Source organism: Cebus imitator, unplaced genomic scaffold (genome assembly GCF_001604975.1).
Source record: "Cebus imitator isolate Cc_AM_T3 unplaced genomic scaffold, Cebus_imitator-1.0 Scaffold191, whole genome shotgun sequence".
NCBI lineage: Eukaryota > Metazoa > Chordata > Mammalia > Primates > Cebidae > Cebus > Cebus imitator.
The window spans coordinates 3,610,745-3,637,890 of NW_016107506.1; the positions used below are offsets into that span (position 1 = coordinate 3,610,745).

At 35.2% G+C, this 27,146-nt stretch overlaps 1 protein-coding gene across 4 annotated transcripts in view; it reads left to right on the plus strand.

Moving 5' to 3' along the window:
* CPS1 (carbamoyl-phosphate synthase 1) overlaps nt 1–27,146 on the plus strand; it is a 149,172-nt gene that overhangs the window by 53,886 nt on the left and 68,140 nt on the right. For all 4 annotated transcript variants that reach the window (XM_017546813.2, XM_037745103.1, XM_037745102.1 and 1 more), the window contains exons 7-19: nt 1,342–1,434; nt 7,051–7,140; nt 9,157–9,285; nt 9,847–9,953; nt 10,801–10,939; nt 11,776–11,853; nt 13,388–13,486; nt 14,364–14,459; nt 18,259–18,448; nt 19,442–19,599; nt 21,590–21,718; nt 24,481–24,625; nt 26,122–26,332. In XM_017546813.2, coding sequence (XP_017402302.1) covers nt 1,342–1,434; nt 7,051–7,140; nt 9,157–9,285; nt 9,847–9,953; nt 10,801–10,939; nt 11,776–11,853; nt 13,388–13,486; nt 14,364–14,459; nt 18,259–18,448; nt 19,442–19,599; nt 21,590–21,718; nt 24,481–24,625; nt 26,122–26,332 — 1,664 coding nt within the window. The remainder of the gene's footprint in view (nt 1–1,341; nt 1,435–7,050; nt 7,141–9,156; nt 9,286–9,846; nt 9,954–10,800; nt 10,940–11,775; nt 11,854–13,387; nt 13,487–14,363; nt 14,460–18,258; nt 18,449–19,441; nt 19,600–21,589; nt 21,719–24,480; nt 24,626–26,121; nt 26,333–27,146) is intronic.

Here is a 27,146-nt window from a genome sequence, read left to right on the forward strand (position 1 = left end):
TTTCAAGACCACACTTGTCTTTCATGGATACGTTAGGTTAAAATGAGCCCTCCTTTTATCATAGGCAGTTAGGTTTTCAAAATTGGCTGAATAGATTGGCACAGACAAAATAATATTGACTCATATTTGTTTATCAGTGATGGTGGTTCATATGAAAAATGTGTATTATGGTTTTTACTACTATTAATCTTAGTTTGAAAAGTAAGATTGTATTTCTTATAGCATATTTTAAGAAAACGGGAAGAAGAACTGAAAAACAAATTTCAAAATTAGGGATCCATAAATATAGGCAAGGGATTATGTGACTTGGAGTCTAGAAGTAACAAGGGGCCACCATGAAATTTAGTAATCTACTATGTAAGTGAAAGGCGGTTTTAGGTAGTTTCCCCATACTTAGAGGCAGCACTCTGAATTTAATAATAACACCAAAATAATCATCATGCCTACATGACGCACAGGCACTTTTTACCCTCACTTATGCCCAAAAGTGACTTCTCCCCCAAGGAATACATTTAAAAGTGAAATAAAGGCTTCCTTCTACTTCCTTCAATGCAATAATTTCATCAGAGAAGGGAAAATCAATGAATTATTTGGAATTTTCACCCCTCAACAAAATCTTGATTACTACATGTAGCATGCCAATTTCCTAAGTAGGTAAAAGCAGACTTACTAACAAATAAGTAAATTTCAAGATATAGTTGAAAAAAGAAAACATTTTCATATTCAAGTTAGCAAGGGTAGTTTGTGAAAACTTTACAAAGGGTTGAACATTCTTTAAAGTTCAGGCTCTTAGGGACACTTGGACATGACATCTAAAGCAGTGAACATTTCCATTGTATATTCTAGAAATATATGACTTACGTTGCATTTCATCTTCTTTGTGAATTAATATTACTATCATAGTGAATGAATTCCCGTTCTTTTTATTTTTGTTTTTTGCAATTTTTAGATTTCTTATCATCTCAATATATTTATTTTTGTCCACCTCTCTCATGAAATGTCTTTAGGTCACATACACTGAAGATTGTAAGTCCACTAAATATCCCAATTTGCATCAACCTGGAACCTGGAGATCTGAATTCTGATGCCTTTTGACCCTGCTTACATCGGGCAATGGTGTCAGCCCTAGAAGAATTAATTGTATTTCCACGAGTATTTTCCAGAATGTGCAAATTACTTCATCTTTTCAGTTTGAGAAGATGAAGATCTTGTGCTGATGGTTATGAGTAGTTATAAAGATACCTAAATCTTGGAGCAGCTGCTTGAAGTCCCTGCGAGTTTATCTTGTCAACACCTTCATTGTTGCTTCCTTTTAACTGTCTAATTTTTTTAATTTGGTAGGGTACCATGCTTGGGAAGATTGAATTTGAAGGTCAACCTGTGGATTTTGTGGATCCAAATAAGCAGAATTTGATTGCTGAGGTTTCAACCAAGGTGAGGGGTTTTTCTTTATATTTTGTCATTTTATTTTATTCCCTTTAGACTTTTCTTGAAATATCGAAATCTTTACTTAGAGTTCATCTTCCAGAAGGGCCAGTGTTGAGGGAAAAAGTGGTCTCATAGCAGCTAAAATACACATTACAAAATCAGTGCATTTAAAGCTTTTAAGTTTTTGTTACAGGCTTACATGGGAAGCTTCATGCCCTGCTTTAGAGGCTGTTTACTATTATTTTCGTGTTCCCCCCACCTTTTCTAATTCTTCAGCTTAGAATTTTAGCAATGTCAAATAAAGGGAGCACTGAATTGCCAAAGACAGGTACAGTGTTGATGAGGAGTCAGAGCTAATAACGTGCCAGAGAGCCAAGAGAACTTTACAGAAATCAGGCACGGTAATCAGAGTCTGGGGGCATTTTGTGCAGGGAAAATATTTATTCATATGCTAAAGATTCATTGTGTTATAGCTTTGTTTCAAAATTAATGTTCATAATGATGACTGAGTCACCCTAAGGTGAAATATCTTTAGCATATATTTATAAAAAGGTATAGAATACATTTTAGGAAGAAATCCATTGGTTTTGATTGAATATCTATTAACGTAGGTATGAGTGAGTTTCTTGAGCTATAGTCTCTGTCCTTGGGGAGCATAAAGCTTTGTGGAACAAGCAAGCAAGTAAATCACCATGTGCAGAATCCTGTGATAAATGCTGTCCTTGGACTGTGCATAGCATGCTGCAAGGGCATGCATGGGGCAGCGTTGAAATGGGATAGGTGCATCAGGAAGGCTCTGTAGAAGAGTTAGCCTTGTTCTGAGATACAAAGAGCAGGTAGTAACAGTTAGGTAGATGAAGAACCAGGAGAACTTTGTTTCAGGCAGAAGGAATGGCTTGTCAAGAGGCATAGAGGTACAGAACGTGGTATGTTTGAAGAGTTATGCACAGTTTGGTATGGCTGAACCAAGGGGTTCACACCTATTGGTTTACACACTTGGGCAAGGATGAGTGGAGATGGACTGACTGAAGCTAGGTCTAGAAGATTTCATATCATCAATGAATCAGCACTTCCAGAAACTATTGCAAACTCATTTGGTGTCATTTTGGAGCAAAGTAAAACTGAATAAAAGAGCAAGCAACTAGAAGGTTATTGTAACTTATCAGAACAAAACTCATCAGAGCCTGTACCAAGGAGTAATAGCAAGAATGGATACAGCAACCTAGGTGGCAGATAGGAATGGGAGAAGGAGGAATGTGGCCAGGTAAAAATCACCCTATTTTCTCAGATAAGGATGTTAACTAGTTTGGTTGAGCATAGTGATTATGTCATTCAATATCTGAGGTGTTTATGGGATAACGATATGGAATTTTTTTTAAAGAAAACTTTTTGGTGTGCTTTGAAACTTAAAGGAAGAATTGCTACATTCTGTTTTTACTACTTACAAGGGAGATAAGAAAGTCCTTTCCTAGGACTATGTATTTGGTTACCACTGGGTTTTACTTGTAGAGAATTTACCTGTGGAAATCTATGGGGCATTATTGTTATTGGCTGGTTCTACTTTGGGGTTTATTAATACTATAGCAGAGATGGCTACAAACTTTTCTTCCATCACCAGTGTGGCAATGGAGACTCTCAGAGAAACTCTACTTTATCCAAGTAGAAAGTGAGTGTTATTTTGACAAAGGAGATTGAAATTCTTCGAAAGGAAGGAGTAGAAAAAGTACATGTGGATGCAAGATTTGATTTTAAATAGATGTATTTGCCACATTTTATTCCTAGATATAACATATACTTTTTTTGCCTATAATATTTTATAATTATCGTGGTCCATTCAAAGTGGCACCTCTGGTCTTCGAGGAAAATAATAATAACCAAGCTTTTTTGAACACTGTTAATTCTCATAAAAACTCCATGTCATAGATGAAGAAACCGAGGCTTAGCAAGTAAGTCTATTTAAAACAAAGTATAACTTGCCCAAGTTTAGCGTCAATTTGACTCAAGTGGCTCCAGAATCTCTGTAGCTAACCTCATGCTTTCTTTCTTTCCGTTACGATGGGGGTTTGACAGAAAAGCTTTAAAAAGCTCAGTTTCTAGATTTCTATTGCATGAATTCAGGAAACCTCTTCAAGACTCCCTGTGAACCTATTTTCTTTCTTTCTAATTTTTTTTCTCTTGTGATGGAGTTTTGTTCTTTGTTCCCCAGGCTGGAGTGCAGTGACACAATCTTGGTTCACTGCAACCTCCACCTCCTGGGTTCAAGTGGTTCTCCTGTCTCAGCCTCCTGAGTAGCTGGGATTACAGGTGCCTGCCACCATGCCTGGCTAGTTTTTGTATTTTAGGTAGAAATGGGGTTTCACCATGTTGGCCAGGGTGCTCTCGAACTCCTGACCTCAGGTGATCTGCCCACCTAAGCCTCCCAAAGTGCTGGGATTACAGGCTGAGCCACTGCGCCTGGCCTGTGAACCTATTTTCTACTTGGTCTGCATCTTACAATTTCTGAATATGTTTGCTTCTTTACCTAGGAACCTTCTCCTGTGCTTTCTCCTTCTCATTCTTGCCTGAAGGAGTCAATTTCAAGGGTCAGCTCATTGTTCCTTTGTGAAGCTTCCCTGACTCATCTCACTTTTGGATTCCATGTCATTTAATAAATATCTCCAGTATAACAAGGATCAAATTGTATAAACTCTTTGGAAGGATTGTTTCTCACCCCTGTCTGTTGTTGGCTCTTTGAGAGGAGAGGTCATGGTTTACTTACCCGAATTCCCAGCACTGCCCATGGTATCTTTCACATAATACATGGTCAACAAATAATAGATGAATAAAGGAATATTCAAAACCAGTAAATGGTAGTTAGAGTTGGTGGTAAAGAAATTGCACATTCTTATTTTCCCTTCAAATCCTTTAATCAGTTTTTCGTATGGTTCTATTACCTCCATTATTAATATAATAAAATTATCATTATTACTAATAAGTCTTATTAATAAAAAAAGCAAGATCTATTGAGTACTTATTATCTGCTAGATTTCTTCTAAATGCTTTACACTGATTAACTTATTCAATCTTCAGGGTAATTATATGAGATAGGTATTAGTAAGGAATTCATTTACGGATGAAGAAACTGGGATGTAGAGAGATTCTATACCTTCCTCAGTGTGAGTGACCATAGGATTTATACCTAGGAAGGCTCTGTCTAGTGTCTCCCTCTCAGGAAACATCATCTCACACTGCCTTTCAACATACTGGAATAAAAGTTACACTGCTAACAGTTATACTATTAGTAACCATAGTGACACTACTATGTAATAATATCCAAATAAGTTTACATTGTTGCACTCCTTCTACCTTTTAAATTTGCAAAGTAAGGATTCAAGGATTTTTAATCAGAAATGGCACAATATGTGAATATACTGGAAATGGACTCTCCTTGTATGAATATCATACCCCCTCCTGCGACAAAACCTTGTCATTGAGAGTCTTTAGAAAGGATGATCCCATGCCCTTCCTGATACCCATTTATCTGGGAAATGTATCATGCTGTGACACAGCCCCAATCAGAAGGAGTATAGAGAACATTTCATGAGGAAGAGTTCTAGCATGAGAATTTTTAAAGGCTTTTTAAAAATTGTTATTAAAAGAGTAAAATAGTCGGATTAGTAACATGTAAGATTCAGAGAAAACACACATTGATATTATCTGGTATTCTGGCTCCTTGTCAGAGACAAGGATTTTGGGTTCCTAGGAATTAGTACTGAGTCATGATGTTCATGTCGGGCAGGGATGTGCATTCAAAACATGCTGAAGCCTAAGAAGTATGTGTTGTTAAAGAAAACTAATTTTAAATTAGATATGTAATTATTTATATAAATGGAATTTGATCATGGTGTATGCAATATTCATTTCTGATTTTTAATTTTAAAATTGGTCCCATTCATACGACTTCCCTTCGTTTTTACATATATCCCTGTGAAATGATTTAGTTTGAAACAGCATGATAGGGGATGATGATAGATGATAGAACATAAGACTTGAGAACTGTCTTGGTGATGTAGTCTATAATTTCCTAAAGTGGAAAACAGTGGTGTGGAGCAATTCATCTTAAAAAATTCTGTGGTCAAGCAAGGTTTCAAAATGCTGTATAATATATTCTTCTCTGGCAAGTCCAAACACAAATCCATATATGCAAGTATCCATGAAGTCTTGGGTAGCTTCTATTATTCTTATGGACTGTATTTAATGTGTTTGTGTAGAGACCAGCAAGAATGAGCATATCTGTGTTTTTATCTATATCAAATCAAGGGAGATGCTGCAATGGTGAAAGCTGGCTCTGTTGTTTCTTAATGCCTGTGCAATTAAATAATGCTACTATAGCTATGATAAAATGTGTATTTGTGTCAGGAGATTACATATATTTTGTGACTTTTGTTTAGCTACATGCCTTGAAAATGTTAATAACTTCACGAAGTCTTGTAATTACAATTTTCTGTAGCCATAAGTAGTTGGTAATATTGCTTTATTTTATAGCAGAAGCCTAAGGTTAAGAATGAACCTAAACCTTTTCAAATTATCTGATGAGAAAGATTACCTGTGGCATTCAATTCAGCATAACTCCCCCAGATCATGAAAGGATGGGGATATGTTTTTTTCCTTCAAAATAGTCAGTGGAAGAAAAAAAACCAGATATACTTTATATATTTTTTTTCCTCAACTACGTCTAAGGATTATGATTTCACATTCTGTATAGACAGTGGAGAGGAAGATATTTTAGTCAAAGTGTTCTTTCAAATATTCAGATTGTACCTTTCATCTGAAAATTTTCACAAATGGTGAAATCGTCCTAAATTCATAGCGTGCTAGCCAACGCTAAAAGCAGGAACCAGTGGGTATGTGCCCAGCCTTCTAGGCTTTCTGTGTATTTCTATTATTTCTCATTTTATGACTTTGGGGAACTGCTTCTTGGGTTACTGCCTGTGAAAATAGATCTGCCTCCCAGCAGTGCTTCAGGCATAGATAATGATTATGATATGCTCTGGGATCTTTTTATGAAATCTACCATTTAAATGCAAACAATTGCATGGGAACCTAAAGGGACTGGTGGTCTATACCTGCTTAGCAATGCCCGTGACTCTCATACTGACTTTATTCATTAGGCCCCACTGCAGAAGCCTAATGTACAGTAATTCATCTTTACCCCATTCAGTCTTTAATGCAAGTTAAGGATCAAGCGGTATTTAAAGCACAATGTGTCTGTTGCCACATCTATCCAGTGCTGAATCAGGCAATAATACTTAAGAATTTCCTTGCTACTAGTTGTTAATGAGGCAAAACATGGGAAAGATGGTTAACTATGGACACAGCCAGTTTCTTAGAGATCATTGTTATTACTGTAATCAACAGTTTATCTAAAACAGTAAAGTCCTTTTTCTTATAAAGAAGATACAGTCTGTGGCACTTGCTGTGTCTTTCCTACAAATTGTTTGTTAACTATCAGTCACTCCCTAGCAGTCAAACAATCAATCTGTTACCAATCTAAGTGCAAAGCATCCTCAGATGTATTTGTGGTTTTGCTCTGTTGCCCACAGCTGGGATTTCCCTCTCATTCTCTGGTTTTTAAAATGGCAGGATGTCAAGGTGTATGGCAAAGGAAACCCCACAAAAGTGGTAGCTGTAGACTGTGGAATTAAAAACAATGTAATCCGCCTACTAGTAAAGGTAAGTAATTTGTTCATCTCAAAGGTGAGAGTTTGTAGTATTGATCGTTAGTGTTCAGCCATTTTCCTCTGTCACAGAGAAACTTAAGCATTCTTTCAGAATGTCAGGGATCTACATTCTTCTTGTTACTTTTGATTTATAAAATAACACATTTATCCCTGTTCAAATTACAGATATAGACTGCTATGTTTTTTCTTTTTTTAAAAAAATAAAAACCTCGAAGGCCACTAAAACATGGAAGAAAATGATGGCTGTTCTTGTCACTTATTGACCGACCTTCTGAGATGCATCATGTTCCCTGTCTTTGGGGTACAGAGATGACCAAAAAGATCCAGTCTGTCTGATAGCTTCTCCTTTGGCCTACATTTATTATGCACCATATGTTTGTAGGAATCATGCCCTGACACAGTACGAACCTTCACAGTACGAACTTCCACAACTATTAGAAAACCAGTTAAAATTAAAACTTAAAAATTCTCAAAAACTTAACCATTGTAATAATATTTCTTAAATATAGTTTTGTTAGGACTTTTCCTCCTCACTCCTCTCTGTCTTCTGTCTACACATCTCCCCTACACACACACACACACACACACACACACACAATTTGCATAACACCAAATTAGCATGTGTTAGGGAGATTCTTCATTGTACCTCCTTATTAGAGAATAACAGCAATATTCAAATCATGATTTCAAATTCTTGTGAAGTTTATTAACAAAAATTTGCTGGGATAGCCTGCATGGTAGCAGATGTTGTGGATGGCCTGTCTATATCTCACTCTCTATTTACCATTTTAATTCATGTTCCCCATCTTCCAACTGCAAATATCTGTATCTCTTTGCCTGATGGCTGGAGCCTACCAGCAGGCAGTAAATGCCGTAGAATTAATGATCTCTGGAGTAGCCTCCAACCAAAGCACAGAAAGAGTCAGTGGAACTATCCTAGATCCTTCATCCCTTGGATAGGCAATCTTTAGGGTAACTATTCCACACTGGCTCTCGGAGTTCCCCAGTGGGCTTAATCTTCTCTTATCCGTAGTGGTAACTGCTTGCTAATGCAGACTTTAATTGGGATGTTTCATGATGTCACTTCCTCTCTATCTGATTCCTCTCTATCCAAATAAGCCTTTGTTCTCTCAAATCCTTGTTTCAGGACATGCTTCATGGGAAACTCTCAAGGACACCTTCCTATGTACTTTTATATTAAAATAAATTTCTAATTTTTCATTACAATATAAATATTATAGATAATGAAAAAACTCTAGGAAAGAAGGCTGATTAAAATTTGATAAGACAAAAAGGCAAGACTGAAGAAGGTCCCTACGCAGACCAACTTAACATTTTCAGAAAATGGATTTATATTTTTTGCAACTGGTAGTGTGAAGGTAACCTACTCTGTCAGTCCAGCCATGGCATTTGTAGGCACTGAAACTTCTTCTGATTGCAGGAGAGTGCATTATCTGTTTTTTCAGGATCGAACCTTTAATGGTCTTTTTTTTCCCTCCACTTTATATTGACTGTTGGCTCCATTTACATCACATTAAATACAGTGAGCCACCCCATTTTTTTTTTTCAGACAGGGCCCCACTCTGTTGTCCAGCCTGGAGTGCAATGGTGCAAACTTGGCTTGCTGCAACCTCTGACTCCTGGGCTCAGGTGATCCTTTCACCTGTTTTCTGGGTAGCTGGGACCACAGGCACATGCCACCATACCTGGCTAATTTATGTTTTATCTGTTTTTGGTAGAGATGGGGTTTTGCCCTGTTTCCCAGGACAGTCTCGACCTCCTGGGCTCAAGCAGTTCCCCTGTCTTGAACTCCCCAATGTGCTAGGATCACAGGCATGAGCCACCAAGCCTGGCCCCAAAGAAAGTTTTGCTCAGCATTATTTATTTGAATTGTGTACAAATTTTTCCTTCCCTTTAAGGAATGGTTAGTCAAGAGAAAGTCTATCAAAATTATACTTTGGCAAAGAAACATGTTATTAAATTCATCATTCTTATGTCTCTTTTCCAGCGAGGAGCTGAAGTGCACTTAGTTCCCTGGAATCACGATTTCACCAAGATGGAGTATGATGGGATTTTGATTGCAGGAGGACCTGGGAATCCAGATCTTGCAGAACCACTAATTCAGAATGTCAGAAAGGTGCAGTGAACCTGGAATTAGTGTGTATCTGTGTGGGAAGTGGGGGCTTCCACTCTGTACCCTGAAAGGACATGATACATTTTATTTATATTCAGGGATTTTTCAATACTTCTATTTGTGACTTCTGAGGCACTCTTAGTAGAGATATTCTATGGGGGAATCAATGAGGAGAGAATATCAGAGAAAACAGGGTTTTTCCTCAGACAAGGTAACTTTGGGATTGTGCCCTTGAGTTAAAAGAACTGGAGTCCAATGGCCAAGTGTATTTTGCCTTACAGTTGTAAACTGACAACTCATGGTTCCTCATCATGACCTTGGGACCCATAAGACCTGCAGATCTCTAAAGAGATATTGAATTAGTTTAGTCTGAATATAAAGTACATCTTACTGAATTCTAATGCTACAAGTTTGTCAGTGATGTCCTTATTTATATTCTCTTTTAAAATTCAGTTACTATTCTCTTTACCTTCTTAAGAAAAAAGGGTACCTCATTTTTATTCACTCAGAAGCAACATTTTTGGAACTGTTCTATTTGGTTAATAAAATTTCTCCCCAATTTAGATTATTGAGAGTGATCGCAAGGAGCCATTGTTTGGAATCAGTACAGGAAACTTAATAACAGGATTGGCTGCTGGTGCCAAAACCTACAAGATGTCCATGGCCAACAGGTGAGGTGGTTTCACTTTTGCTTACAGTAAACCAGCTCTGACATACTAACTAAATACAAAGAACTCTGCGAACTTACCTGTCATTTATTTAGAGTAAATAAGTAACCATGCCTTATATGATTGACAGTTGTTTGACTACCTGATACCACTTTTACTGCATTTTTGGAAGGCTGCCTTCTCTAACAATAACCTTGTTATAATTTAAAGTTATTTTCCTTCCCTTGGCATAAGTTGAGGTTATAATACTCAATCAAATGATATTCCAAGGGAAATTGTTCTGATTTTAAGCTTGATTTCAGAACATTGTAACATTTTAAGAAGGTAGTATGACTTAAGAGCCCAGAAATCTTTAGATCCTCTCAGTTTTTCCTCTTTGCCTCAAACGATATTAATTTATTAAACATCAGGCTTTCCCCTATGGCCCACCCCTTACGTAAAGTGTATTTCAGGTGTGAGCAGTCATCTTTTTATTGTCTCCCAATAACTCTCTTCTGGCTTTAAAATTATTGTAGTTCTCTTAAAATAAGTCACTTATATTTGTCTGTTTCTGTTAAGCTGGCAAGCAATCCTTTTTGTTATGAGTGCAATGCCCCCTTTTCTAAAACCGATTATAGAATTTAATAGACCTGTGTGTATTTAACACACAAGAAAGCTTCCTGAATTGATTTTTGTTGGGAAAATTATTGGGATTAACAATCTGTGACTTTTCTTACAGAGTGATTTTCAGTAAGCAATTGAAATTTTGAATTTTAATAGGCTTTTCTTGTTCACCACTTTATAAGGAATACATTTATATTATTCTCTTCACATTTCCTTTTCCCTATTCTTTTTCTTCTTTTCTCTCCAGAGGGCAGAATCAGCCTGTTTTGAATGTCACAAACAGACAAGCTTTCATTACTGCTCAGAATCATGGCTATGCTTTGGACAACACCCTCCCTGCTGGCTGGAAACCACTTTTTGTGAATGTCAATGATCAAACAAATGAGGTAAATGCTGTCAGTAAACCTTTTCAGCTGGTGATGAAAAATGCAAGGCTTTAAGAAAAACAATACATAAGCATTGTATATATTTATGAGATACATGTGATATTTTGATACATGCATAAGTAGTGATCAAATCAGACTATTTAGGATAACCATCACCTCAAACATTTTTATTTCTTTGTATTGAGAACATTCCAAATCTTCTAGCTGCTTTGAAATATGCAATAACTTATTTACCCAGAAAGTTCACCCAGAATTTTTAAATACATTGTGATGCAAATATCTTTCTCTTGTTTGTGATTTTTTGGGGGTTGGGGGTTGAAAAACAGTTATAGGTTTTGTTCCAGAGGCATCTGTGTTTTAAAAAGTCATTTCTCTTATTCTTATTCTCTCATCAGTTGACTCATTAAAATTCACTATTTCAGTCATTAATCAACAACTATCCACATTCAATGTTAGTGGGCTGTTGGTCCAGATCTGTTTGAGAGCAGTCTAGGTGGGTCTCTGGGACTTACTTGGCACTGGTGGAGTCTTTGAGAAGAACTTTGGAAAAGTAATTTAGGGTTTGGGGCCCAGAGGGGTCTCAAAGGCTATAGACCAAATTTGTTATTTATTTATTTTAAAAGAAAACACATTTGGTTGAGTCTTCATTGACCCATTTTCTATACCTATCAAAATGGTCAGATATGTAAGTACTTAAGATATAGGGCCATGCTATTTAATAGTACAGTTGGTTTAAAAAAAATTTTGAAGCCTCTAACTCAGTTTTTTAATTTGAGCTATATTACTTGGCGTACATCGTTACAGAAGGAATTTCTTCTCATTTCTTATTCCTTTAGGGGATTATGCATGAGAGCAAACCCTTCTTTGCTGTGCAGTTCCACCCAGAGGTCACCCCAGGGCCAACAGACACTGAGGTATGTCAGAAAGATGAGGCCTATTATATATGTAAAAAAAAAGCATGTGTTTGTGTGGAAACTCGAGAAACCAAAATAATCACCCCAGATGATCTTGAGCAGAACATTCTCAAAAAAAATTGCTTTGGTAACACACATTTTGTATTAAAATTTCCCCATGAATGTCACAGAGGAAATTTTTATCTTTTTAAAAATTTAAAATGGGAAAGCCCTTAAGAAACCCGAAGTGATGCTATTTATATTTAAACCCATTATCATTCTAATATATTTAGTTCTGAAATTTACAATTGTTGTACTATGCAAATGAATTCCCTCTTGCTCCCTCTCATTCTCCTGACTGAAATGAAATTTTAATCCTCCATCTGTGACTTCACAAAAATCCCTATGGCAACTGGTTGTGTAGCCACTAAAGAAGAATAAACAGCAGCAGGAGAAAAGAGGGGAAGGGGTGTGGGGAGGAGAGAGGGCATGCATGCACATACATAGATGATTCAGAGGCTTCAGAAATGAACCACAGGAATGCTTAGAGGAGTTTTGTTTTTAATCGACATATTTTTACGTTTTTTGTGTGAGCTCTTAGTTCATTGTTCAAGCACATCTTTCCAAATAAACACTTCTGGTGAACTCCAGAAAAATCTGAAGTCTATTGTGACTTCCCCACACTCAGGGGCCTCCTTCAGCATCAAATCTTCGTTGTCAGAACTCTCAGAAAAGACTTTTAAGTAAAATGAGGAAGATAATAAAAGCTTTCCTTCTGCACGCTCTGTTCTACTCTGTCATGTCCAATTTGCCTTTTTAGGTATTTGTACTTTGTTCTTGTTTTAATGTTAGAAAAGATTGGTTCTTAATAGCCAAAATCAGTATTATATTACCAACCCATGATGAAACTCATAAATCAAATTTAGTTAAGTGTATCATCTAACACATGCTAAGTAATTTTTTAATTTAAAATTTAAATTAGCATATATCAGTACTTTGGATTAGGAACATTGCAATTAAGATATGTAATAATATCCGCTATCGTGTAATTCTTTTTTGTCTTTCCAATAATTGCAAAATGAATATTCTTTGTTGTAATTTGTCATATCTAGTGAAGCAACAGAAGTAAATCCTCTGGCAAAGTTTAAGAATAATCTTCAGAAATTGTTTTTTAGAGCTGATAGAAATTTAAATTAGTATTTCTAATTTTCTATATAATAAGTGATATAGCTTCAATTGTTTTGTCCAACTAGAATTTGATTTAGAAGAAGCAGATGATATACAAGTTGCTAAAAATTTGGCATTCTCAGAAGGCATCTGGTATATTTATTGCTTCTTGGAAACTTCTTCTTTATAGGATTTGAACAGAAGTATTTATTTGATTAAATTCTTACAGTAATAGATGGTTATTGACAAGACAGCAAAAAATATGAAATGTTATGCTAAAAATTATTTGTTTTTTATCTGAAGTTCAAATTTAACTGGGCATCTTGTGTTTTATCTGGTGAACTTAAGAATTTTGAAGCTTCTAACTGGTTGGTTATATTTTTTCTAGTATCTGTTTGATTCCTTTTTCTCACTGATAAAGAAAGAAAAAGGTACCACCATTACATCAGTCCTACCAAAGCCAGCACTAGTTGCATCTCGAGTTGAGGTCAGTATGTGGGCTTGTTTTTGGTTTATGAATTTTGGATTGTCCTGATTATGTGATGATTTTTAGTAACTGAATGATGTAAGGCATAGTAGTGTTTAATAAAAGATGACTGGTATCATTGTAATAGGCTGTCATTTTATAATTAATTATTTGGTTCCTTCTTGATGATGTTTAGTGGAACTTTCATGTTTTGATTTAAAATAATGTCTTTTAAAGTTTACTGCTTACAAAGCATTTGTAATAACAACAAAGAATAGAGTTTATTTTAGAATTTATTTCCCATTATCCAAAAAGCCATAGCTCTATGTAAACATGAGATACAGTTCAGATTACAGAATTATTATAGGTAGTAGAATTCCTTTTGTTTCAACTAGAATAACTGTTATTCAACATCATGAACTGAATATTTTACCTCTAAAAAGCAAATAGGCAAGGATTAATATAGCATGACACTTAAATCCTTAATTTGAATATGTATGTTAGTGTGATAAGGTTTTTACCCATTTCCTTCATAAACTACACACACATACCATTATTATTTAAAATTTAGAAGGATGTATATTTGAAAAAATACCACACAGATATATTTACATATATGTATATATTTTTGGATATTTATATGTTTAAATAAAATGTAAATTCCTTCTAAAAACTTTTTACTTAAGTGAAAACCTTAATAAACTTTGGAAATCACATTGAAATTAGAGATGTTTTAAGTTGTTAGTCTTTTTTTCTATATATTACATGTTTTATAACATTAGACCTTAAATGACCACATAAACTCAGATGATGTAGTTTGTCTTCTCCATTCTTGAAAACGTCTTTTATTTTCACCATTTTAGCAATAATAACAATGTCTTTTTATTATTGCTTATAGGTTTCCAAAGTCCTTATCCTAGGATCAGGAGGTCTGTCCATTGGTCAGGCAGGTGAATTTGATTACTCAGGATCTCAAGCTGTAAAAGCCATGAAGGTGAGAGAATATGATCTTTACTAGAATTAATATGCTTCCTTTAATGAATCTAATTAGTATTTCATAATTTAGATTTATGACACTACCTCTTTTCAAAGTTGCTATAATTATTTCCTTAACTGTGCCTTTATACGTCTTGTATTAAGGAAGTTTGATCACGAGCAAGAATTTCACCTTTCTCAAATGCGCACATTTGTAAATGAAGGAGGGTAATCTCCAGAATTATTTAGGTTATTGCCTACTTATTGTGAAAATACGTAAAGCCCCATTTATTGATGCTGTTTATTTCTTTTGAGGCAGTGAGCTTTTCAAATATACTTGTCTTTTATGTGAAAGATAAATTTTGGTCATCTTTGGTGCTTTAAAGTACTTCAAATGTTCTACAGGATGCTTCAGGCATCTTTATGGTTAAAATGGGAAACTCCAGTTGGAAGAGCAAGGGCAACAGTACATTTCATTCAGGTTTTAGAAATTATTATCTATCGCTAGGGGACCCAGTTCTCCCATCAGTGCCTGGGAAATGGGATGATATGGCAAAATTTTCAAGTATAAAAGATTTGATACACAGGTGTGGAAGGATATCCTCCCTGTCTATTTAAACACTCTGGAGATCTCCCAACCCCTATTGTAGTAAAATAAAACTTTAGAAAAATTCCATTGTATATTTAAGGTATTTCTCTTGAGGAATTCAGTTGGTACCCCTCATTGAGCTAATCAGGCCATTCAGAGACAATGTGAACCCTTGTTGACATTGCTTCAGCCTTTGCAGTGTAATGCCATTCGCCAGAGACCAGGCTAGTAGAGGGTGGCAGAGTATGGCAGCAGAAGGCTGGGACAGCAAATGTGGAAAAAAAAGTTGGCCAAAGATTTTCTTTTTTTTAATTTTTGTTAGTATTCTATAATCAAACATTTTCATCTGATGGGGTATGTTGAAGAGGTAGAACACATTCTCAATGACTTAGTCTTTTTCCCATTTTTTTTTAATACTCTCCACCATTCATGCATGTACATGCACACTCACACATTTTTTGGAATACACTTTCAAAATGATATTTTACTTCTTTGTATTATGATTTCTTATTAGATAATTGGAGGCTGTCCACTGGTTTTGATTGGTTAGAACACAATCCAAGTGTGTTCAGAGTTTAGAATACATTTATCTAGCATACAGTTTTTATTCTATTTGGGAGTTTTACAAAGAATTTGTATGTTTATAGTTTGCATTTTAATGTGTTTTACATCAATTGGGTAAAGTTACTCATTTTTAACTAAAGAACAGGAATTATTAGGTTATATTGTGATCATTTAGAAGGTTAATAACTAGACATGATATTTTAAACTAAAATATTATGATTGGTGCATATATTGTAACAAGAATTAGAAAAATAAAATGATGTAAAATTGAGATGGATTGAAATTGTAAGTTTTAAAATAAATGAACACTCATCATGTGTATGTATAGGATCTTTTCCTGTCTAATTTGACTTATGAAATATTGCTATGTTCATTGTATAGCACATTCAGAAAAATACTCAAGTATACTAAAGTTTGTTGGTACTTTTTTTTAGTAGTGAGGTTTTCTATAACTTCTGTTGCTGATATGTTCTCAGTTTGGATTCAATTATTAAAATTTACCCCATATTATAAAGGAATTTGCTTATCTGTTTGTATCTTCCTGACATTTTATTAATAATATTATTTTTAAAATCTTAAAAGATGACTCATATTGAGGAAAGAGCAAAGGATTTGAATCATAACACGTGAATTAGAGTCCTAATATCACCACTTCTTAGCTATATGACCTTTAGCAAGCCATTTAACCTTACTGAATCTCATTTTCTTCATCCAAATGGTTGAAATCTCTTTCATAGTCTTGGTATAAAAATCAAATAAATAACTAAAAAAGTATATTACAAGTATTAAGTCACTATTTCAATTTAAAGCAGCATAAAATATATTTAATGTTTTATTCATATCCTCCCCAAAGATATGTAGGGTTTTCAAGAATAATTTCTATGCTTTTAACTGAATATTTTCTTGACTTTTTAGTGGAATTTAAAATTGACATGCTAATGTATGAAATAATAGGAACCATCTGGCCATATTTTATAATAATTATTTTGCTAAGTGTCACCCTCATCCTGGTTTTTAAAACAATTATCCCTAGTAGCCTACATAAAGAATTATTTTGAAAGTCTATCCTGATGTAAGGAATGAGATAGAGCTATGAATACCTTCATAAGTATATTTACATATACACACACCCATGCACATACATAGTTTTATTTCTTTTGCCATATTTTTTTTTTTTAAATACAGTATGTACAAACAGTTGTATAATGGCCTTTGTTAAAGCACTGCAGCAAGCATGAAAATCTAGAAAAAAGTGAAAACCAGTAGAAGGCTCTCAGTGCTTCCAGCAAGAAGGGAGCACATTATTCTGCATTTTAAATGTACAAGTCAATGTTGTTCTCAGACAAATAAATAGAAGGGGGAGCAGCTTTTTTTTTTTTTAACTTTTATTTTAGGTTTGGAGGTTAACACGTAAAGGAGAAATAAGATCCTTTTTGGATAACAAAATGTTGAAGGAATTCATTACCACCAGACTTACCTTACAAAAGATGTTGAAAGGAACATTAAGTATAGAAAGAAAAGACTGCTACCAGCTAATACAAAAATACACTTGGACATGCACACCAATGTCACTGTAAAGCAACTACACAAACAAACCAACATAATAATCAGCTAATAGCACAATGACAGGATAAAATTCACCTATCAATACTAACCTTGAATATAAACAGGCTAAATGCCCCCACTTAAAAGGAATGGAGCGGCAATCTGGATAAAAAAGCAAAACCCAATGGCATGCTGTTTTCAAGAGATCCATCTCACATGTAATGACACCTATACATTCAAAATAAAAGGATAGAGGAAAATATACCAAGCAAATGGAAAATAGAAAAAAAAAAAACCAAGGGTTACAATCTTAATTTCAGAAAAGAACAGATTTCAAATGAACAAAGATTAAAAAAAGACAAATAAGGGCATTACATAATGATAATGGGGTCAATTCAAGAAGATCTAACTATCCTAAATATATATGCACCCAACACAGGAGCACCCAGATTCATAAAGCAAGCTGTTAGAGACCTACAAAGAGAGACAGAGTCCCACACAGTAATAGTGGGAGACTTTAACACTCCACTGACAGTATTAGACAAATCATTGAGGCAAGAAGTTAACAAAGATATTCAGGACTTAAACTTGACATTGGACCAAATGGATCTAATAAACCTTTTAAGAACTCTCCACCCTAAAACAAAAGAATATATGTTCTACTCATTGCCACATGATACATACTCTAAAATTGACCACATAATTGTAAGCAGCTTTCATATTGCCTCTAGTTCCAGTTTATATTTACTAATTTAAAACGTTTGGAATATGTATGTGATTCTTTTAAGGTTGACTGAACTACGGAGTTCAGTAAGATTTGTGGATCTCTAGACAAATTGTATAGAAATGGTCTCCATCTTTACCTTCAGTGCCAAAGATCACCTCATGGTGATCTTCATGAGGCAGCCAATTCTTCTGGATAATTTCATTTTCAAGAATTTCTTCCTTTCTTTGACCAAATGCTTGTCTTCCTTTAACTTCCATTCACTAATGCTATTATAGATCTCTACAGCCCACAGATAACCTAAAAGCTTAGTTACCCCATGTCTCTCTATTTAAGTGTGGCCATTCTCTTCTTTAGACCATATATTCATGTATTGGATTCTTTTGTTTCTTTCAGGAGGAAAATGTCAAAACTGTTCTGATGAACCCAAACATTGCATCAGTCCAGACCAATGAGGTGGGCTTAAAGCAAGCCGATACTGTCTACTTTCTTCCCATCACCCCTCAGTTTGTCACAGAGGTCATCAAGGCAGAACGGCCAGATGGGTTAATTCTGGGCATGGGTGGCCAGACAGCTCTGAACTGTGGTAAGCTGTTAGAAGTTTAATTGCAGAGTTTTGCCATATGTGCTTCTGTGTAATATATTTTATTTGAACTCATCTAACAACTGTGCTTAGTGTGTTCATAAAAGGTTTCTTCTAATGTGTGAGAAAGCAGTTAGCAAACAGCAACTTAAGATAGTCATATGATGAATATAACTAGTTAATTTCACAAAATAGCTGAGAGACAAAGAAACTTTTCCCTTGAATGCTCTGAAGTGGCCAGTAGGTTTCTTGAATTTCTCTACTCTATCCCAGGATATTGCTTTTCTCTGTTGCTATTGAGGTCTTCAGAACTATTATGAATGAAAAAAGAGAATTAACATTGGTTAAGTGCTCTTACGTATCAGCCCTGTAGCAGTTGCATCTTAAACATATTTTCATAATAACATAGATCAATCTTTCTACCATTCCTTCATTCATCTGCTGAGTATACTGCTTTGTTCTCTTTAAAATTCTTCAAATCTTTGGAACTAGATTACAAATAAGAATCTTTTTAGCTAGTGTGGATAAACAATTGCTGATATAATTTGTATGTTAAAAAAAAAGAGGCAAAATTAGATGTCAAGGTAGTGTAACGCAAACCATTTTGATGATAATTTTTTAACAGAAGTAGGTACTCATATATTTGGGATTTTTAAAATTATAGAATCTCATTATAGAAATGGACTTTAGAAGGAAAGAGAATATATTAAAATCTTAAGGCTCAGTATAATACTATGACTTTTATTAATAAAGATAAAAATGGTATTCGGAAGATGATAATATAAGTAATAGTAGCATCAGTGACATATTTTGTCAGACTATCTTCAGAATTTTTATTTGAATTTTTTTCCCTAAGTACAATTCTAGTATAGACAGTGGTACCTTCTTGGATTTTAAGACTAAAAAAAAAAAAAAAAAAAATGTGTTCAGTTGCCTGTTAAAGAAGACACAAAAGTTTGACATGTTAAAAACTAATCATGTTTGGTTCTTCTTCAGGAGTGGAACTATTCAAGAGAGGTGTGCTCAAGGAATATGGTGTGAAAGTCCTGGGAACTTCAGTTGAATCCATTATGGCCACAGAAGACAGGCAGCTGTTTTCAGACAAACTAAATGAGATTAATGAAAAGATTGCTCCAAGTTTCGCAGTGGAATCGGTAAGGATTCTATGCTTTGGAGAAACAAGGGCATTATTTGTCTTCGGTTGTAAGGAGAATGATTTTTCATGCCTAATAATCATCGTTAAGATTATTACACCTACATGCATTTTTATCTGGAAATGTGTTAATAGTTCAGAAATACTGTATATTAATTATAGCACTCAATGCCGAAATGATATGTATTAATATTTTACTTTATGAAAAGAGAAACATTAAGTCTAGAGATGAAGTGGTTTATCAAAGCTTGAAGTACCAATGAGTCTCAGATCTGAATTGAAGCTAAGAACCATACCAACTTGCAAAACCGAAGCAATTTTTACCTTCTTTCTAGGATCAGTCACACATTTTGCATGTTTGAATGCCCTGCAAATGAGATTGACTTTAATTTTTTTTGGAATAAAATAAGCATTTTAGAATAAAATGGATCCAGTCAGTAAAATTAATGACTGGAAAACCTGTGGTTTAGATATTTAAGGAAGATAGATTTGCTTTTCTGTTATTTATTTCCATTGCCTCTTATGTCTATCAGTAAGCTGTTACCAGTTACCAGGAAAAAGAATCAACTCACTTAATATCATTTTTGCCCCGACTTTATCTTTGACTTCAGGCTTATAGTGGGTGAAGTGGGGGTGCTAGGGGCAGTGGTAAATGCAACTTCTCCACAGTAGAAACAGGCACACCCTTAGGAATAAGGCAGGTGCTTCTGGGACAACTAAAAATGGGTTATGTATGTTTCAGAAAACAATGCTACCAAGTATACTTCACGTTACAAACTTGTCAATCAGAAATAATCCCAGGATAGGTCTGCTGCACAGTTTGGGATGCTCCTGCCATACATGTACTCTTTCATTGCCAGATTTAATTATGTCCTTGCTTCCTCAGGGTAAGAAACAGGCATATGGGAAAGGTGTAATTACATTCCCATTGGTAGTGTAGTAAAATTCCATGACAGAAAAATATAGCCACCATACGTTGTATTCTGTAAGATAAAAAAAATTCCAAGCTTCTGGGACTATTCTCAGACTGAACTTGAAAAATGAAAAATCTCTTAATATGCAGTGTTCCTAATGGCTCATTGTGGTAACATCAAGCTAGCTTCAGCAGCAGAGAACCTGGTTTCATTAAGAAATTATAAAGACACACGCACACGTATGTTCACTGTGGCACTGTTTACAGTAGCAAAGACCTGGAACCAACCCAAATGCCCATTGATGATAGATTGGACAAGGAAAATGTGGCACATACACACCATAGAATACTGTGCAGCCATAAAAAATGAGTTTGTGTCCTTTGTAGGGACATAGATGAATCTGGAAACAATCATTCTCAGCAAACTAACACAAGAACGGAAAATCAAACACTGTATGTTCTCACTCATAGGCGGGTGTTAAACAATGAGAACACATGGGCACAGGCAGGGGAGCATCACACACTGGGGTCTGTTGGTGGGGGCTAGGGGAGGGATAGCAGAGGGTGGGATGGTTGGGGAGGGATAACATGGGGAGAAATGTCAGATATAGGTGAAGGGGGGATAGAGGCAGCAAACCACATTGCCATGTATGTACCTATGCAACAATCCTGTGTGATCTGCACATGTACCCCAGAACCTAAAGTGCAATAAAAAAAAAAGAAATAGACTTTTAAATTGCATGTAAAAATTCAATAATTCAATTTGGCTCCCATTCTCAAATGAATGATGATTATTTCTGCTTTGGCCATGGTTCTATTTCTATAGGAAAAGATAAAATTTACCACAAAAGTATGTTTCTTAAAAGCCTTCACTGTATGTAAAGCATCTGCCCTAGAATTTAATTAACATTTGAATAACAACACTTGCTTTTCAGAATGAGACTAGGGAATAGTAGGACATTTCCATATTCACTCTCCCCAAATAAGTTGGTTTACTTGATTGCCAGATTCTCTTGTGTGGTCTATTCTGCTAGTGTGCTCAGCTTTTAAAATTTAGGGTCCTTGTTCTTGTTGACAGATGGAAGACGCGCTGAAGGCAGCAGACACCATTGGCTACCCAGTAATGATCCGTTCTGCCTATGCACTGGGAGGATTAGGCTCAGGCATCTGTCCCAATAGAGAGACTTTGATGGACCTCAGCACAAAGGTATGTATTTTTTTAGACAATATTCTTACCTACCAAAAAAACTGACTTGACATACCTTTTCAAATATAAAATGTTATACAGAAGAGAAATTACATTTTATTTATTAAATCATAATCATGTTATCCAAAAGTGTCTTCCAAAAGATGACACTTTTGAGAGGGTAGTGCAGTGAAACAGTTCATGCCAGGATGCAATGATAAGTCACATGGTTCAAGGTAAACCAGTGGACACTTTACCTCAATTTCCACCATTAAAGTACAATCTGTTGACTTCAGTGAGATGAACTTAATTCAACTCCATCTTCCTTTGTTTCACGATCTACTCTCAGATATTGGAAAATTCTAAAATATGTTTTAGTGGTTAAGGAAAAATAGGACATAATGTCCTATTTTTATTTATTTTTTTCTGAAATAATATGGCTGGCATGGATGACATCCAGAAAGTGAAAGAAAGCACATTGAGTAGTTTGGCTTTATTCAAAATTAAGGTGTTTAAAATATACATAGTATAAACCTCTCAGTATAGTAAATGACTCAACTCCTCCAACTGCCATATACTCATAAAAACAAGAGAGATTTGAGTGTTTATAATTTATGTTCTATCAATATCACTTTAACATAGTAGTAACTACTTCTTTTCTTATTAGAAGAAAACTCTTGAGAAAAGTAAGATATGCTACAAAAACTGAATTAGAGACTAATACAGAAAACAGGTTCCAGGAAAGCAGAGACTTTTGTCTGTACTCTATTTCCACAAAGTAGAACAGTGCCTGGAAATACCAGGAACTCGTTAATGTCTTTGAAGAATGAGTCCATGTGCAGCCAGGAAACCTGTGTAACTTACATGGCAGTCATGGAAGTGAATTTGACAGAATTACTGTGAGGGCTATTTTGGGGATTTTTTAGGAAATAGCTCAAGCACAGCTTACTGCTTTATCTTTACTTACTTTTTGAACTGAACTGAAATAAGACCCTTGAATTGTTGACATAGGATTTTGAAAACAGGTACAATTCAGCATATTTAAATAACTACAATGGCAGACTTACATATAAACAACTTGGGTTTCATTTCTCTAAAGCTGTGAAAATTACAAAAAAGGGAAACATATCTAATATAAATGTTTCTTGTTTGCCCTCTGGACATACGAATCATGTATTTAAAGCAAAAACATGCTTTTGAAGATAAAAAGTTTATTTTCTCTAGCTTGTTAGATATTCCAAATATTTTCAATATTAGCAACTTTACAACTAACAATAGTGCCAATGCATACTTATTCTTTATGAAACTTTTTTTACTCTCTAAAAACCAATCTGAAAACTGAATTTTTCACATAAGAAAGTTTATAATGAAGACAATTCTGGAATGGGATAGCTTCCAATTATGTATATTGTGCTCAAATAATCAATAGTCCTCTAAATGGTTTTTTTTGTTGAAAAAAAACCCTCGCTCTTCCCTTGAGAATAATTAGTCATATCATTATGTCCTAAACAATCCCCTTATTCTCTTGAGGTTATAATTAGCACCATTAAAAGCTGCATTAACTTATCCAGGTCCCTTTAACTTTTTTGTATAAAATCAAAGACTTTAGAAAATAAAAATAAAAACAAGCTGAGGAAACAGGTGAAGATTATTTCAATTTTCCCTGTATCTAAATATCCATTTTACCTCATTATAATGCAAAATACTTTCCCAAATTTATACCCTTTGTTTCCTAGATTTCTTCTTTTAGCAGGCAACCGGAATGATGAATTAATCATTATTAAATTGTTAACATTGGCTACTGAATTTTCTAACCACTTTGAGAACCTCATCGTGGGCAGCTGTGGGGACAAATGTGTCACATTTTCAGTTGCACGTGCTGGAGCCTATAGTGATGAGTGAAGTTAAAAAAAATCATATTGAGGCACATTATGGAAAAACTTACATTGTTATTATTTTAATGCATATTAATAATTTGAAAAAATTCAAAATACTTTCCCTTTCACTGCCATTTTAAATCAAATATATTATAAGACAATGAGACATTTCTGTCTTGGATTATCAGCCACTGCATGTCCTAAGGTCAGAGATTACCACTTTCCTATTTTGGGTTCAGTATTCTTCCCATTGTGGGTGTGCTGTAAATATGAAATGATAATTATGCTAATTCATATCTGTCTAATCAGGCATACGTGATATATGACTCAGAGTATTTAAGCATTTAGGCAGTCATTAACCATAATAATAGTCCCATATGATTCTTCTAATTCCCAAGTTTTTATGCCATCCTGGCTGTTTACAACCGTCATCATCTCCTTTCTCCTCCTCATCAACATCAACTGACTTTTATTGTGTGTGTCACTGTACAAAGCACCCTCAGCTATTTTAGAGAGAGCCAGCATCTTTAGACTTATTTTTCCATATTTATTCACAGTTATCACATTTTCTGGTTTCACAGAAGCCTAGCTGCTGAAATAATTTCATTTCTCTCTGCCTGATTGCTCAATTATTTTCTCTTTTTCCTAAATTAGTTTGATTTAATGTCATATCAGCACTTTGAATGGCAAGCCTCAATAATGTAAATCAAGCATATTCACTGCAGGGTGCTATTCCTAGTACCTCACTGATTTTCTGACACATTGTGCCTTCTGTGCAGGGGAGAATGGAGACTGGGTTTGAGAGTTCAGTGCTGACCAGGATTTAGGCCAGGGCATTTTGCCAAATATCCTTGTTGAAGCCAATGCTTTTTCTTACTCTTTGATATTTTTGTCACCAATTTCTAGGCCTTTGCTATGACCAACCAAATTCTGGTGGAGAAGTCAGTGACAGGTTGGAAAGAAATAGAATACGAAGTTGTTCGAGATGCTGATGACAATTGTGTCACTGTCTGCAACATGGAAAATGTTGATGCCATGGGTGTTCACACAGGTAGGCAGTGCATCTTCAAGAACTATAGTAATGCCTTCAGCTCATGTCTTTGATGGCCACTGCAGTCTTCATAAAGTTGTTGTCTTTAAATTACTATTTCTAGTTGGCAGACTAGTGATAACATTTTGCACATATATAGTATTTTGCAGTATCAAAAATATTCTCATATTTAATTTGATCTTCACACAAACCCTGTGAAGTAAGGCAGATATTATTATACTGATTTAACTGGGGAAGAGCTAAAGATAAGCAACATGGTAGAAATAAGATCCATAAGACTTGGTGTTGAGAAATAAGAAGGGAGGTTGAGAAGGTTCAAAGCAGACCAACATGTTAGTCTCCAAGTAAATGAGAAAATAGGCAAAATAATAGAAATACTTTTTTCAGGGAGGTACACTAGTTAGATAAGAGGGCAAAGATGATAACTTAGGATTTAAAAGTGCTAAATTTGAGGTGTGAGAGGAGTCAAAAAAAGGGAGTTGAGAATGTGGAGATGGAATTTAAGAAATAGAATAGAAATGAAGAAGATGATACAAAGACATCATTTGGAAACTATTGGCATAAAGGAGATAATTGAAGCTGTAGGCATAGACAAAGTATTCAAAGGCATAGATATAGAAAGAGGAGACAAAAGGATTGAACTTTGAATTCTGGAAAACATTTAGATTTATAGGGCAGGGGAAAAATGGAAGGATTAGTGTTGAAGATTGAAGGGGAGAATAAAGAGTTAAGAGGAAAATCAGGGGAGTACTGTATCAACTAAGCCAATGCAAGAACTATTTTATAAAAGAGCTTTGTTTGTGGCAGTATCAAAGGCTATGCAAGACCAAGACTGATTATTTAATCTGGCTTTTTGGATAGCCAAGAGAACAATTTTATTGCAAGGTCAGTTCCGTGAGCTCTATTGAAAGGAATTATATGGTATCAAGTAGTAAGCAGGATTGGCAAACTTTCAAGACACTCATTCATGTAAAGAATGAGAAAGTTTTGTGTGGTTGTCTGGCAATGTTGGGAGAAGGACTTTCGGAGACAGTGAATAATCTGAGCATGACTGAAGGCAGAAGGGATGGAGACTAAGACTGCAGATATAAGGGGCTATGATGAGAGAGGTGAGAATGGGAAGGGATAAGATACAGAAAGCCGTCTCATGAGCAAGTCTAGGTGACGAGGGTATAATATTCTATGAATGGAAGAACTTGAGAGCTAGTTTGAGATGAAGAGCAGGGAAGTTTAAGTCAATCTAGCAAGTAGATGATTGAAGCCTTGATAGCTACTTACTAGATAGATGAGCTTGGGAAAGGCTAGAGAGGTTTTTAAAAGTACTGTATCAGAGTAATATGGGCAAAACAGAAATTGGGGGAATACCTGATATCACATATACATCCCAACAAACCCTCAAACTGTTCTATGTCTTGCATTATGCAAGTATATGGTTAAGTTACTGAAGTTGGTTATTTAAATATGCACCAAATAATGAGTACTTCTTGGATATACAGGTGACTCAGTTGTTGTGGCTCCTGCCCAGACACTCTCCAATGCTGAGTTTCAGATGTTGAGACGTACTTCTATCAATGTTGTTCGCCACTTGGGCATTGTGGGTGAATGCAACATTCAGTTTGCCCTTCATCCTACCTCAATGGAATACTGCATCATTGAAGTGAATGCCAGACTGTCCCGAAGCTCTGCTCTGGCCTCAAAAGCCACTGGGTAAGATGAGAATAATTGATCATGGGTTTGAGATTCTTTGTAGATAGAAATAAAAAATTGGCAGAGAGTGGAAGACTGTGCTGCATTTATAAACTATGTTCCCGTTTTCTGTATGCTAGCTCCAAATCATTTATAGGACCCCGAGGACATGGTTATTAATGAGCTTGTTGCCAGATTGAGGTAAATGGTATTGCTAGCTGGCTTTGCTCGCTGGCTAATCATAAACAAAGCAAAATCTGGGTGGCCAAAGCAGGCTGTGAAAAATATGCTTCTTAATTGCATTTTCCAGATGTCATTAAAAGTGCAGATTAATCCTTAATTTTAGTCTTCAACTGTTCTCTTCATGTGTATAGCCCTATAGCAAATAGTTGACAGAAAATATAGTTCACTTGACTCACGGATGCAATGCACTTGACTTTTATTTTAGCAAAACTCCTCAAGACTAAACAGTGCAGAATTTTTTCACAAGGAAATGTTACAAACAAATAAATCTGCTGTGTTGTAACAGCCACTAGCAAGCACGATTGGAGGGAAAGTTAATCAAAACCTTTCGTTTCTAATAATTTATTTAGCATCTTACATTTAAATTGTTGCATTTAAATGAACAAAATATTTACTTCTTTATATTTTTGAATGTAGTTCCACAGCTCTGCATGGAGTGCCGAAAGGCACATTGCCCTGTGTAGGAGTGACAATCCTGCATTCTCATTTGGTTCTTCTATTGACCATGTGATTTTGGGCACATTACTCATTGTCTTGATAATTTCTTCATTTGTTAGATGGAAGTTGTACTAAGCAACTCATATTTAGTTCT